The sequence below is a fragment of the Stegodyphus dumicola genome, chromosome 3 (genome assembly GCF_044657685.1).
Source record: "Stegodyphus dumicola isolate Sdum_Otavi_A_Nest chromosome 3, ASM4465768v1".
Lineage (NCBI taxonomy): Eukaryota > Metazoa > Arthropoda > Arachnida > Araneae > Eresidae > Stegodyphus > Stegodyphus dumicola.
The window spans coordinates 268943251-268959378 of record NC_140770.1 but is presented as its reverse complement, the minus strand read 5'-3'; the positions used below and the strand labels follow the sequence as shown (position 1 = coordinate 268959378).

General features: G+C 29.3%; 1 protein-coding gene across 3 annotated transcripts in view; it reads left to right on the top strand.

Moving 5' to 3' along the window:
* Positions 1–129: 129 nt before the first annotated feature.
* Positions 130–16128, top strand: part of Lst8 (MTOR associated protein, LST8) — a 31217-nt gene continuing 15218 nt past the window's right edge. For all 3 annotated transcript variants that reach the window (XM_035369523.2, XM_035369521.2, XM_035369524.2), the window contains exons 1-6: positions 130–211; positions 2742–2876; positions 6541–6592; positions 6702–6864; positions 8558–8729; positions 13148–13225. In XM_035369523.2, the coding sequence (XP_035225414.1) occupies positions 2757–2876; positions 6541–6592; positions 6702–6864; positions 8558–8729; positions 13148–13225 (585 nt within the window). In that variant the 5' untranslated portion in view covers positions 130–211; positions 2742–2756. The remainder of the gene's footprint in view (positions 212–2741; positions 2877–6540; positions 6593–6701; positions 6865–8557; positions 8730–13147; positions 13226–16128) is intronic.

Here is a 16128-nt window from a genome sequence, read left to right as displayed (position 1 = left end):
AATGTAAAAATTACTTTTTAATCGCAGATTAAATAAATTTTAATAAAAAATATTTAACAATGTAAGCTAATCATTTTACAATAATATTAAAGGCTCAAAATAGCAGGATATATTACATAATGAGTTAAACGTAAATAAAAGTATCAATCGGAAAGACTTCGTGAATGCAAAACAAGAGATCTGTATGTAATGTGTGTGTATTTAAATAGATGTAAGACAGTTTTTCCCGAAGTTTTTATCAAATTATATCAAAATTTTCTAGTTTTGTTATATAAAAATTTTTACATTTGATGATTTATTTATTTTAAAGTATAGTTTTCGTTTGGAGATTTGTAAAATACATATTAAATGTAATTTACTCATGTTGTACTTTACAGTACTGATTCGCATTCTTGATTGTTTGATAAAATAAAACCGAGGTAGAGCTTCAGGGAGGAGGCTTCTGTTGAGAATAATCTTCTAGTATTTAGGGATAGGAGTAAGATAATCTGGAGGATCTTCATGGTTGAATAAAATCATCTTTGATAGCAGATTATAGACGATAAGTGAGACTGTATATACATATATTTGGATTACAGCAACGCACCAGTGGTATCTACCAAAGGAAAGGACATCCGCAGAGGACTTTTAGGAAAACTGGCTCATATCCATGTTACAGAGCGCAAAAATGCTGTTGCAATCAGCCCGTTTACTGGTATTCAAATCCTAGATCAAACTACCAGTATTCAGTGACTTTAGCACTCATCCATTAGTGGCCCCAGAATATATTTGAAATTGAAAACCACTGAATTCAGTGAAAATTTTTATTGTGTTCGAAATTCCAACAGTTTTTATAAACAAATCATGATAATTTTGCTTTTAAACTTAATTTTACAATATGTGCATATGGAATTTTCTAACAATTTTAACTGCAGTAAAATTTCTGTAAGACTACAGAATTTTGCTGCAAAGTCTCTAAAAGAGAACACTGAGGAGATATATTAATAAATAACTGCCAAATGCTGAGGTTTTCATACTTTGTAACTGTATATTTTTTAAAAACAAAATCAGATCCCTTTGTATTTGGAGAGTATAATAGCTTAAAAATTATGGCAAGATTTAGTGAAGAATGTAAGTTTTAAATTGTTAAAGTGTGTTTTCTTTTCATATGTTGATATAGTAGTACAAAGTCCGAGATCCAGAATAGTCAGGACTTCAGCAATTCTACATTTCAGATAGTTCTGAATTTTTTATCATTAATTTAAATCTGGTAAGATAGCATGTAGATATGGTGACATTGGGGCTTCCGTTAGGTGAATGGTCTTCAGGTTCTTTAGGTTTTAACCAATGTTTCAATATCTACATGTAGGTATGGCAGCTTTGGAGTTCTTCTGTTTAGGTCAGACAGAAAAGGATAACTTTCTTAAAGGACATTGGGGCTTCCATTAGGTGAATGGTCTTCAGGTTCTTTACGTTTTAACCAATGTTTCAATATCTACATGTAGGTATGGCAGCATTGGAGTTCTTCTGTTTAGGTCAGACAGAAAAGGATAACTTTCCACAACCATTAAAGGGCTGAAATTGTTATTGTGTCAAACAGTGTCAATTAATGTATTATGATTGGCCATGGTGCCAGCAGGTGTTTGAATACGACATGCAGGAATGTCAGTCTAGAGAAGAATTAGACTTATATCTGTGGGTTTTTTTAGGGGGGGGAGAGCAGCTGTTTTAATCTCTATTCTGGATCCATATATATATATATATATAGAGAGAGAATTATTATTTTATTTATTTATATATATATATATATATATATATATTTTTTTTTTTGGCTGGTAGTTCAGAGGTCTGCACCTTGGATGTCTAGATTCCGAACTTTGTACTGTAGTGTCTGCCTATTTACAATACATATTGATAGTTTGGGAATCTATCATTAAAAAAAGAGTTCATGAAAACCACCAACTTGCACTTAATAAGTAACTTTTTCAATGCGTAAAAAATTGCCAGATTGGTTGTGTTAATATGTAATTATCTGATTATTATTAAAAAGTGTATATAAGTCTAAATCAAGATTCATTTTTATGCATTCTATATAAAAAGTATAATTCAGAAAATGCGTCTTCAAAATTTGTTAACTCGAACTTATAAAGCTGTTAATTTTTCTTTTAGAACTTCTACCATCCTCAGAAAAGTCAATGTTAAAAAAAAAATGCTTTAAAATATATTAATGTTTCATATACTTTATATGGGAAATGAAAAGAAAAGCATTCTTTAATTATAACTTTGCTCTTAAAAACTGATCTGTTTTATATTATTTTAGATAACAATAATAATTTTCATATTTTGATTTGACTTGTGGAATTCCAGTTTTCCACAGAACACAATTTGAAGATCACTTATATAGGATATGCATGATACCTTATACAATCTTTTCCAGAGGCAAGTACTGCTTTGTGCACTGCCATCAGCAAATAATTCAATCCATTAATTTCTAAACTGCATCAAAAGGAAATATTCCATTAAAGTCCAAGAAAATAAATTTTAATTATAATGATAATTGCTTGAATAGAATCCTTTCAAAGATTTAATAGTGGTGGCATAGTTGTAGGCATTTGTAGATTACTTCAGAAAGGCTGTAAAAAGAATATTACTATGTTAGTTGTATTCTTTTTGTAACTGAAATTCTTATCTATGTATGCCTTTTCAAGAATTTTGATTTTATTTAAGAAATGTATATCAAAAGTTCCTACTTTATCTTTCAGTAAAGAATACATGACATGGCAGTAGAAGAACAACAGAACAAGATGATATTGGCCACAGGTGGTTATGATCATACCATAAATTTTTGGCAACCACACAGTGGAGTAAGACAGTCTTCAGTTCAACATCCCAGCTCTGTATCCTTGTAAATTTTCTGATTTTTCAGTCCAAAATACGTGTACTAATACATAAAATGGATTTTTAATGTTCCTTATTTGAAATGTTCCACATATTAATATCTGCAATTCCATCTCAAGTTCAAAGGTATACAAAAAAGTTCACATTAAACACACCAGCATAAGCTATATTTATCTTTCTTTTTTCCCATCTTATTTAGTTCAACAAAGTAAGATGTTATACATATTCATGTATCTGTATAGATTTGGACATATATATTTGTGTGTGTGTATATGTGTAAGATAAAAAGTATATAGATCAAAATTAACCCCATAATTCTCCCTTTTCTAGACTGCATCATTTCAATCCATCTTGCAGCTAATTTTTCTTTTCCAGAAAAATTTTTTGATGTTAAATTGTCTTGCAGAAAACTTTAATTATTTGCCAATGAAAAAATTTTCGGGCACATAAAAATGGGACATGTAAATTTACTTTTGTCCACAGAAACAATTTCAGATTTCTTTTCGAGACATTTGCAACAAACAGATTTCGATCTTGCCTCCATCAGGAATTTAAAAATTACTTAATTATTAAATTATTGTAATGAAAGACATTTAGTATACATTATTAACAAAATAACATTAACTAAACTCAAAAAAATTTTAAGTCAGTACAATTAAATTTTGGCAATTTTTTTACTAAACTTAGATGCAAAATTTTAAATCATCGCAGTTCTCATTCTTGCATCTCCTTAAAAAAAAAAAAAAAAAAAAAAAAAAAAAAAAAGATGTGATTTAATGTAGTTGATAAAATAGCTTAAGACTATTAAACGTTAACACGCAGTTCGAATTTTCCCGCACACTGGAAATGTAGCTAGACAAATTATCAGCCAAAGGACCTTGAACCACTCATGGATACATTATGATGGATGATGTTCTTTTTCTCCTTACTACTTAAATAATGATCGCTTGGTGTAATGCAGAGGAAGATTGTAAAAGTCAGAGCATAATTTTTTTTTTTTTTTTTTTCTTTTTTTGTGTGTGTGTGTGTGTGTGTTTTTATATTGCTTTCGAAACACTTGGAATTTCAGTTAGACAACATTTAACACGTTTCAACTTGCACTTAATTCCATAGGCCAGTTTTCCATTTTCAAATACTACCCATGTCCTGTTGACTTCATTGTCATAAGATGACTTGAGTAAACTGCAACAGGAATATGTAAGATAAAAATATATAAATCAATATTAACCCCATAATTCTCCCTCTCTAATCTAAAAATCATAACTTTTCTGAACTGCGTCATTTCTAAATTAATGCATCTTGCATAGCTTGCGTAACTCAGAACCTGAACTCAAAATTTTGAGAACTAAAACCTTTCTGATCTAAACAAGATATGTTTTTGATAATTAGTTTGTATCCAGCAATAAAAGTTATAGTCAATTCGGCCACGTCTGTCTACATGTCTTTCCTTTGAATGTTATCTTTCTAACTATACAGTAAAGTCTCTCCAGGATATAATGAAGAGAATCATCATCAATCTGTTGCAGCTTACTCCAAATCATCTTACTGCGCACACACATATATATAGCCTAAACAGCTTATACCTCTTTAGGCTCTTGCATACATTCTTTCAAATACTACCCATGTCTTGGCAGACTGACAGAGCTTCTAGATACTTACATAATTCTCATTTACTGGAGTACATTTTAATTCTCTTATTATTATAATTTTCTGAAATACTCTTTGAATTTTGTTAAGGCAAGATTTCATTTAAGACACTATATAGTAGTTTGTAGATGGTAACCGGGAAATAAAAGGGTAGAATTATGTAATATTTTTTTTTTACAATACATTACTTGGTGGCATTGTTAGAAGAAACCATGTTTGCTTGGTTTCTTCTAATAATTCCGGTCTTTGAATCCATAAAAACAAATAACAGACGGATAAAATTTTAAAAAAATCACATTTTTCTTTTCACAGATATTATTATAAGGAAAGTATGTTAAGGTATCTTCTATTATCGTTCAATAGCTTCAGTGGAATTAGTTCAATCTTGAATTTTATTTTATTCATTGTGAAAACAAAGAATAAAATAGAATAATTTTTATTGATTATTTGAAGTATTTTTATGAATTAATTAAATGGGCATTATAGAATATTGGTGCTTGTATATCTTCCTGTTGAAAATTGTATGCTATGTATTGTCAATGTTGTGTAGGATTTAATGTTAATTAACCAAATATTATGATTTGAAACTTTACTGTAATTTCTTCTTTCTATAATTCTCATCAGACTTCAAATTAGTTAATGAGTATTTAAGTGGAGGGTTTGAATGTTTTAAAGTTGGAGCTTCTGGCAGTCTTACTTTCAACTATCATTGTCTCTGCTAAAGTGTGTTCCAGCTTTTGCTAACCAACCTTAAAAGTGTGTCAATAATTACTTGAGCCAGCTTAATTAAACTATTGTGTGTGCAGTCGTGGACTGTATTACTTAAATTTAACTTCATCTTATGTTATTTGAAATACCGGCTAATCTTTGGAATATGATAACCGGTAGTTTGGCAACATTTTGGTAAGGAGATAAAGGTTACTAGCTAGGACTTTAGCAATAATCTGAGAAGTACACAGTTCGAATCACAGATTATTTTGTCTCAGAGAAATGAGAGATCATGAGACATGTAATGGGGCATTTTCCGGAAAATTCCAATCGTGATTTTAGCTAATAAGCACTTGGAAACAATTTCGCTGCTAAAGTGCAGAATCGCCCACTTATTTGTTTGGCGCTTTTTACAAGAGTAAGAAGAACTGGATTTTTGTCAATTTTCTTTGACTTTTTAAGTGAAAATAGATCGATGTGTACGTGGATAAAGTCAAGAGTGTGTGCAATACCATTTTTGTGCAATTCTGGGATGTTTTTTTAAGTGAAAATAGGTCAACATGTACATGGATAACGTGTATGTGCAGTTCTTAAAAACATGGCAACCAGTGGGCGATTCTGCACTTTCTCACAATTTCGCACCTAATCTTCGTCATGATTAAGCACTTTTGTTCCATAAAAGTTCTAGTATAAGCGTAATTCGGCTAGCAGATTGTTAGAAAAAATGTTGAGTAAAAAAAAAAAAAAAACATGCCTTTACTTTGTGAAAACAAAATGGTGTCCAGAAAAAAAACTAGCAGGTTGCTGTAGCAGGGTTGATCGCCAAAAATTATCCTAGTTACCATAATCTGAAGATTCACCGAAATACCTTTAATTAGTGGAGTTATCTTGTGTAGCGCATGGGCTGCCTTCTGGTAATTTAAGGTGTTCAAAAAACATTATTTTAATCTTCATAAGACTGTTATATGAATTCAGACTGGAGCGATAACTCACTTCTCAGTCTAGTGGGGTCTCAAGGACTTAAGTTAAGCTAAAACTGCTTGTATTGTATAAAAAATTGTTTCGTACATAATATATAATATTATGCATGGATTACACAATTTTATTATTTGTTTGTTGCAATACTGGTAACATTTAAATGTATTTCTTTTTTGTGTATGTATATGATACAAAAATATCCCTATTCTTCTGGTACCAATATGAAATAAAAATTCTTAAATCATGTAAAAAAGAAAGAATGTTCCAATTTAAACCTCTTCATGTTACCAAAAGCAAATTTATGTTATATCACTTTAATATTAATAAAAGCAAGTCAACAGCATGGAAATTACACCAAATCGACAATTATTAGCTGCTGCAGGTATGTTGCACGTCTTGTAGACATCTTAATAATTGTATCCTGTAATATATCAGTTGTTCATTGTATAACTATAACCAGTTTGATATTATTCTTTGTAATGTCTGATCAGGTTTCCAGCATATACGAATGTATGATATTTATTCAAATAATCCAAATCCAGTGGTTAACTATGAAGGGGTGCCAAAAAATTTTACTGCTGTTGGTTTCCAAGAAGATGGTAGGTGGATGTTCACAGGATCTGAAGATAATGCAGCTAGAATATGGGATTTAAGGTACAATATAATTTCCTCAATTTTTAGAATTGTTGATAAAGTTAGTTCAGTGTGGTTTTGGTAGAAATCATTATTTGCCAAATAAGAAGTAAATCCGAAAGCAACTCGCTCTAATTTCAAAGCTGATTGATAGAAATTACTAAATTTATTCTGTGATCATCATATTTATAAAAACGCTATGAATAAACTAGAATAAATATAGAAATTTTTGCCAGTTGGCAGTGAAAGTAGAATTATGTAGTTTCTGATATGTTTGTTATGAGAAAAGTTAAGACTCAAAGAAGCCGCTACATCCTTTGTAATTATGACTTTTATTAAAATGTGTCACTTTTTATAGAATTTTTAAAAAAAATTGATTTTTTTTTTAGATAAGATTGTTTCTTGTAGAGATGTTTTTTAAGTAAATTTGTTATTGGAGTATTTCACACAGTCATTGAAAATAAGGTACTAGAAGTTATTATTTATACGTTATTTCAAAATTATGTTTAACTTAATGACAAATCTGTGATATGAACAGTTCTGATTTTAATATCAGATTTAGTCCTAATTTAGTCTTGTTTGGTTATATATTTATATTTTAATTTACAAGATAAGATAGCTCAAAGCTTTTAGTGTTATCAATAATTTTAATGGCATCCAAATTCAGAATGGAGGCTTACCTAATTGTTGCAGTTAGATTGATTCACTTAAAAGCAATTAATTATATATTTTAGGTACTGTTCTGTTATTAGGACAAGGTGCAGAAATATAAATATATATATATATATATATATATATATATATATGGATCAATGGATGTGTTCATGTATGCATGTCTATATGTACATACATATGTGCCTGTGTGTGTACACATATTTTTTTTAGCTTTAAATTTGCTTTTTTTACTTTTATACGTGTTTGTTAAAATTAAAATTAAAATTTGTTTAAATATATATATATATATATATATAAGCTTATACATACATACACTTCTGAATCCGGTCCTGATAATAGAAGAGTGCTATATTTTATATGTCACACAACAGTCTTTACATATAGTCTTTACATTTACATACAGTCTTTACATATTACTGTATTACTTAAATTTAACTTCATGATTCTGAATAAATTACAAAATGTACAAATTTTGAACAACTGTATCATTAAATAAATAATTCTTAAGTTAGTGGGTTGGGTAAGTAATTTGCTCACTATATAGATTTTGGAATTGAACTGGACACAGCTACTTTCATTCCTTATTCCACAGTTTTCTCACAATGCTTGCTGTTCGCCACAGTGACTGTCAAAGACCCAGCTTTAAGGAAATATGACATTGCAGTTGGAATGACGGTTTTTTGAGCTTTGCCATTCAGTAGTAGCTATTTCTCATCTTTTACTGATAATACAAATCAGCTAATGTTTTTTTTAGTACAAGGAAATAATTAACATTTTTCACAAGGTGCAACTGATATCTTTTCTCTCACTGCACCAACACTTTGATAAACAAGCTCTAAAACCACACAGCTGAGCATGATTTCAATTAAATACTGAGATTTATTGTGGTGCTTATAAACTAACTACAATATCCCAATGCGACTTGAAAACTACTACAATAATTCCAATGTATCTATATTACCTGAGTGACTTTTCTATTGTTTAAAATTGTTAAATTATTGTTAGTATGACACACGTGTGCCAATGATTTCCTTTAAAGATCTAGGACATTGCAGTGTCAGCGTTTGTTTGGTACAAATGCTCCAGTCAACTGTGTGTGCTTACATCCAAACCAAAGTGAACTGTATATTGGAGACCAAAGTGGTGCAATATATTTGTGGGATTTGAGAGCTGAGCTCAATGACCAGCAAATGAAAAAACCTTTTTTTAAAGTAAGTGTCATCTATTTCATATCACACTGAATTACAAGATTTAACACATATCTGTATGTCTGAATAAAATAAGTTCTATCACTTCTACACACAATTTTTAAAATTCATAAATGATATGTGCAGGAGACATGTTAAAAATTGTATTCACATTTTCTGAATGTATTTTCTACAAAATGAATATTTAAGTGCTTAAGGGAGGAATTTTGCTAATCATTTAGCTGGTCAGTGAAATTTTGTAGCATAGATTTCTTGTTACTAGAATAATTGAAACATCCAACTATAAACTAAATGAATAAATTTGATTTTTAATTTATACACATAGTTTTTTAAAATATTTTTTAAATCATGAAAGCAAATCTGACTCTGTAGATACTTAAAAAATTTTAAGCATAGCAAAGCAAAGATTGACATTTAATTTAACATTTCTTTTAATAATAATTTTAAATTATATATTCCTTTGTAATCTAATATTTAAAACATCCACCGTAGAATTTACTGTTAATTCCATATAAAAAAAAACTATGACATAAACTTTGTTTAGTTATATAGCCATAGGTATTTTGTATGTATGATATGTGCTGTAATTTTAATTAGTTTATCATAATTTGATAATTTTATGTCACTGATATCAGCAACAAGTAAGAAAATAAGAAAGACAGCATATTATTATTGGGTGTTTACAAATGTTCATTCCTGATTTTCATAGGTAGCAGACACACAGGTATGGGTGTGGAGCACATAAGTATGGGGCAGCACATTTTCTTTGCAAGGTGCTATACTGATTCACAAGTGGTAACTTGATGAACCATTGTTACAGGAATTTTCAGTGATATAATTTTTAAGTGAAAGACCTTTTGTCAAGTTGTAGAATTAAAAATTACATGCATGTCAGGTTATGTTATATGAATTTTAGAAAGGATTGAACATTGGAACTCAAAAAGAAATCTAAAATATACATTTCAACTGAGCTCTTATTTTTAATCTACAATAAAAATTGGTTTGGTAGATTTCAAAATTGTGATTTTAACTTGGCGAATAAAAACCTTTGTATCGCTAACCAGCATTGTTAAGAATGTTGTGCTTGCCTTAAATGAAAATAAGTAAATAACTCAAGGATTATAACTAAGGAATTTGCTAAAAGCCTGAAAATCTATAGTTTGTCTATGTGCCACAATTTGATAGAAAAGTATAGGCTAATCCATATCTTTTTTTTTTTTTTTTTTTTTTTTTGTCTTGTGGGCGGAGAAAAGTGCCTTTTTTGGATTAAATCATATCATTTGATGAAAAAAGATTCTGGCCAACAATATGCAATACAGCTGGAAGTGAAGTATGGAACGTATAGGTAAGTAAGAGCAGACATGTATCTAAATGAAGGTGACATTGTCTGCTTGATGATATTCCAGAAAAGTAAGTCATTCTTCAAGCTCCTTTCACCTGGGAAACAGTAATTCCAAATAAATACTTTGAGCTACTTATCAAACTCCATATGGAAATTCACAAAAAAAGGGAAAAAAAATCATCCTCTTGGAAGGTGTCGTCGTCGTTGATCATAACAATGCCATTCCACATACTGCTTAAGCAATGCTATGAAAATTAAAGGAGTAAAATAGAAAATTCTCCAGCATTTTCCAGACTTTGCTTCTTTAGGCTTTCAGCTGCTCTTTTGTCTGCAAAGTATTTTGATGGCAGGAGTTCAGTTCAGTGGGAACTATCTAAGTATGCAGTTTTCATGAAAAAGAATCCAAAAACTTGTAAGAGAGACAACCATAAGAAATGGAAGTCAATATATTATTAAATACAGTACAAAGTCCGTAATCCGAACTCATCGGGACTTCACCAATTCCGGATTATAGATCATCAATTTAAATCTGGTAAGATGGCATGCAGAAATTATACAATTAAAAATATGAAACCGTAATTTATGAAATAAAGAGCAATTATGATCTAAAGGGTATCAAATTTTACAAGAAAAAAAACTTTTTATTTATTTCATTACTGTATTAAACATACTTTCAACTCGCGCATGCATAAAGCATACATTGCGTGCATGCATAATGTATGCGCATTCTTTACGTGCATGCATAATGTGTGCACATTCTCTACGCGCATGCGTAAAGTTTGTGGCTTTGAGGTCCAGGTTATAGATCATTCCGGATAATGGACGTCCGGATTACAGACTTTGTACTTTGTACTATGTATATATATATTAAAAATCTGTTTTCTTTTAAATGTAACTACTTTTGATTTATTTTCAAATTACACAAACTTTTCTATCATCTAATGCTATTGTGTTATACATTGTTAACATACATATAATCTTTTTCTATCATGTAATGCATTAAAGACATGAAGTATCTTGGAATAGGAACAAACCAAGCAGATCATAATAAAAATAAACTAGATGTTTCTAATCTAATTAATATAAGATAAAAATGGTAAATTATAATGATAAGTATAAAAAATTTTAAAAAAAACACTTTATTTGGAACAAAATGTTTTGGTACTTTTCCATTTTGCCGGTGCTAGTAAAGTCACTAGTAATGGTACAATTGATGCCAAACAGAATATACTCGCTGGTAACCTTTTACGCCTCACTTTCAAAGTAAGTTTCAGTCATTTCTTATCAGATTGATTGTTTCTTTCAATACTGGCATACAATTACATAGAATGTTTACCAGATAGTTCAATTTTATGCCCTAAGGCCATTCGCAGTAACTAAGTCAATTAGGATGCAATCACACCGCTCACCCAAAATCGGAAATATAGAAAAGGTAAAGTCAAGGGTTAAATTCATCAATTCTTATGAGAATGCACTATCGAAGTAAAGCACTGCGGTTTTACATAATTTCTGAGTAAGATATTCGTACAAATTGAAATAATTCTTGCCTTTAAACTTATATTCTAAATTAAGATTTAACTTAAATTAATATAGATAATTACTGAGAGAATTAGATTTTTGTAACATAGTGTACGTAAGCTGAGATCACTTGGGGTCAAGTGATATGAACTGGCGAATCAGGATGTTGAACCATGAAAGCATAGTAAATTCTTAAATAAGCATCTTTTTAAAAATTTGTTGTCTTTATTTATTGGCTTTTTACAAAATTTTAAATGATATTAAAATGTTTATGCCTTCAAAATAAAAAATTCTTAGAACTAACATTCATTAAAATTTTTTATTTGTGTATATTGTATGTTGTCACCAATAAAGTCTGCATGGTGAGATTTACGCCGGCGAAATGGAAAAGTATGAATTTTTTATATCAAACAATTAATATGCTTTGTTGGGTTTTTTTATTTGCTTACAATGAAATCATCCAAACAGTTCTTTTAGTTTGAAGTGATTTTGGTGTTCTATAAAAATGTACCTTATGAAATATACCTTGGAGAATATTGCTATTGGTGTTGTTTCAAGATAATGTTTATGTATGATCTCACAATATCCGCTTTTAGGAGTAACTGTCATGAGAGGTTTCATTATATTTGTAATCAAAATATATGCTGTCTTGCTGCAGTTATTAACATTAACTAGAATTCAGTTATTAATATTTCAGATTTAAAAAAAAAATATGATTTATCTAATTGTGTGAAAAATTTCACTCCAGTTTTGTTCTCAGACAATTGTTTAATTCTTCAGTTGTTTCACATCTTTCTATAACAATGTTTCATTGAATACTTTGTTATCAAATAATTATCCTTCACCAAAATATTTTCTTGTAGAAGTTAAGCTGAAAGTAAGCCATATTTGCATTCTACTACATTTTCAAACAGTGTCGATGTAAAATTTTCAAGATGACATTAATTCAATGTCTATTTCTCAAGTAGGAAATGTAACTGGAATTGAAATCTATAAATGTATTTCTGAACCAATTTTTTGTGGGCCTTCCAAGTTCCCCGAAACATACACCAAAGAGCATGATTATTTGACTATTGAATATATCTTTGACTCTACAGAAACCTCTTCATAACAATATAGAATGAAACTAACAAAATTCATATCAAATATATTTAAAAATATATATATAATATTTACAGAATGCATAATATTTTTTGGGTGTATAGATTTTTGGTGAAATTAGCATTAAAATGTAATATGTAGACAATTAATAAATTCTGAAAAAAATTTAATTAGTTATTTATCTTCAATATAATGCACTGATATAAATTTTATAAATCTAATAATTTAAAATTATGTTTTCATTATAAATTTTTAAATAAATGTTTTGAATTTTTGATTAAATACTTTATTTGAAAGCTGTAGTGGAAAACCAGTATTAAAATTTTAATGTGATCAGGGTTGGAACTCAGATTTTTATGACATGCTTGTTTAATTAAATGAGACAATAATATTTTTTCCTCAAATAAAATTTGATTTGACTAGTTTTTCATATGTGTAAATATTTTCATATGTATTTTAGGTAGCAGAACCTCATATATCAATTCAGAGCATACACATAGATGCAGTAGGCACATTCATGGCTGCATTAGATAACAAAGTAAGAGTTTTTGTAACGTTATGTCTAAAATAAATCATTCAAAATAAGTATAATTATTAAGTATAGAATTTATAAAATGGAGTATCAACAAGTAAAGGCACTGTATTATATAATTCTCTTGCATGTTACCTAAAAATTCCTTTGTAGTCTTTTTGAAGCATAGTTCAGCTTCTGTTCTTTAAAGAAAGTTTTTTTAAAAAAATTTCCACATCCAGCATCCTTAATTTTATCATCAGAGTTAAACCTGCAACGTATATAATCTATTTCAGTGGACAAAGATTATGATGATTGATTGAGGTATTAAATCATGGCAATAAGGAGGAAACAGAAACATTTAAGCCATTGTTGCACTGTCTTCACTGCACTGATTGCTGTATATGGATGTACACTGTCCAAAAAATAAAATGGGACTGTCGGTTGACGAAATTCATGTTTTTCATGTCTCAAAAGCGCGACTTTGGATATGTATTAGATTTCTATATAGCATCGTTCTAATATAGGTATTTTGATGCAAAATTAAAGCCATTTCTAGTGATGGTGCAGCGCGTAAATGTACACAGGCAGCCAGACTCTCGCACTACCATGCCTAAATATTTTTAATTCAATGTTAGTACTTGTCATATATATGAGTATGTTTTACACAGTTTGTGATGTGTATGCACTCGGTGAATATGAAATAAAAATTTTATTAATCATTAAGCATTTTTTTTATTTATTTATTTATTTGGGGGTGGCAATCTTAGGAAAGTACACGGGCAGCCAATAGCCTAGGAATGGCCCTGCACAAAATCGGACTTTTTTTTAAAAGACATGCGAATTTTTTCCCAAATTTCGATTCTACTACTCAAATTATACCAAACTGCTAAATTTTGTAAAAATAGCACAAGTAATTTTTAAAAAATCGGCTCTAAAAAATTTAGCTGCTCAATGTTAATTGAATTTGGTATATATTTATCAATATATCCTTTTTTCTATTAAACTTACTTGATTCCTTCTTCCAAAATTCGAAATTTAACCTTAATCCAAATATAATTCGCCCGTTTTTATGATTTATTTTTAAAAATTGTATTTTTAAATATTTTTTATAATTTTTTTTTAACTTTTTGTATTATAACCTATAAAATTAGGCACACATGCCAAAAATTAAGAAGTTTTATATTCAAAATTTTCTGAGATATACATGAATTTACATATTGGCACATTTTGAAATTTGGCATATATATTATAAGCGATAATAACTACAAATGTGGTTTGCACGCTTTGTTAAAATTATTTGAAAGTATGAACGATGACCTTTTTTCTGCTCATGTACAATGAAAAAAGGGAAAGGAAAATAGGTTCCTATAAATTAAAAAGTTCAAGTGAATTATTCTTGGCACAAACTGAAAAAAGTGCCAAGTTGAATTTTTGAATTTCTCCGTAAATTCCGCACCAAATTTTATAACATTTAATATTTAGGCATAATTTGAGATGTAAAATCGAAATATGGAAAAAATTGCTATGTCATTTCAGAAAAAGTCCAATATTGTGTCAAAATACTTATATTGAAAAGTGCTATATATAAATCTAATATAGAACGTAAGTCGCGCTTTTGAGACATGAAAAACCAATTTGAATTTCGTCAATCGGCCCAATAGAACAGGAGACATAGAACTGTCCCTTCCTTTTTTTTTTTTTTTTTTTTTTTTTTTTTTGCACGCAGTGTACATTCTATTGAAGCATCAAGACTTTTTTGATTACGTTCTTTTTTTTTTTTTGGCTTTGAATAGCAGATTTTGTTCTCTTGAAGCACAGCGCAGTGTTATTTTGCTATGCTTCCTGTTTGTGCAAGCTCTTAAAAATAGATAAAGGCCTTTTGTGTTTCAGAAAATCAGTACAATTTTCGTATTAGAATGCTGAGTTTTATCTTTATTAAAGATTTTTTTTTTTTTTTTTTTTTCATGCTTTGCATCTTGTTACCCAGTGATTGCAATGAATCCATGTTCTATCCAGTGATAATCCATCCTCGTACTAGAATCTTCATAACATATCAGAAATATAGTATTTGCATCCTTTATATACTATAACTGTTGATCATAACTCAGCATTCAATAACTTGATCATGCAGAAAATTACTCTTTGGAAATCCACTTGCATTAACTTTTTTGTATTCTGAGTCATTAATTATGTGGCAATCTGTAGCTGATATCTGAACTGCAACAATGGTGGGAACAATCATTCATCTCTGTACACACCATGTTGCCTTGTCATATAGATTTACATGCATGATCTTGAAGCTTGATTGGATCAAGCATTTGTGTATTACATTTGTTCTTCAATCCTTTTGCAAATTTATGCTTAAATTTTGCTGTTTTTACTTCTCTATTGGGTTGATGGTCTTTGTTTAATTTTAGAAGGTTTATTTTCTTTATTCAAAGAAATCATTTTGCATAACAGTTTTTTGGTAATGATGTAATTGTATGATAAAATGTTTAATCTTATTTAATGCATTATATGGTCATTAATAAAAGCTAGCTTTTTTTTTTACGTTTACATTTTTACTGAACCCTTTACAAGATCATCCACAAATTCCAGACGATTTTGGTCTTCGGTGAAAGTACTGGAACTAAGATAAATAATAACTATAGTATAATAAATCAATATATATTGCATGTTTGTTCACTTTATTCAAGATGTCACTGATAAATATAATTTTGGTTCAAGAGGTAAACCTCGATGTTCATTAATAATTTGAAAGTTGAGGTTATTTTCACAATGTTGTTCTACTTTTAGCATCAGTGAAAAACTTCTTGATGTTTGGAGAAATGTGGTCTGGAAATCTGTCAACTAATAATTTATATATTTATTTTACAAACAACAAACATTGGTGCTTAAGCTATTTGTTTACGGGCTCACCATACTTT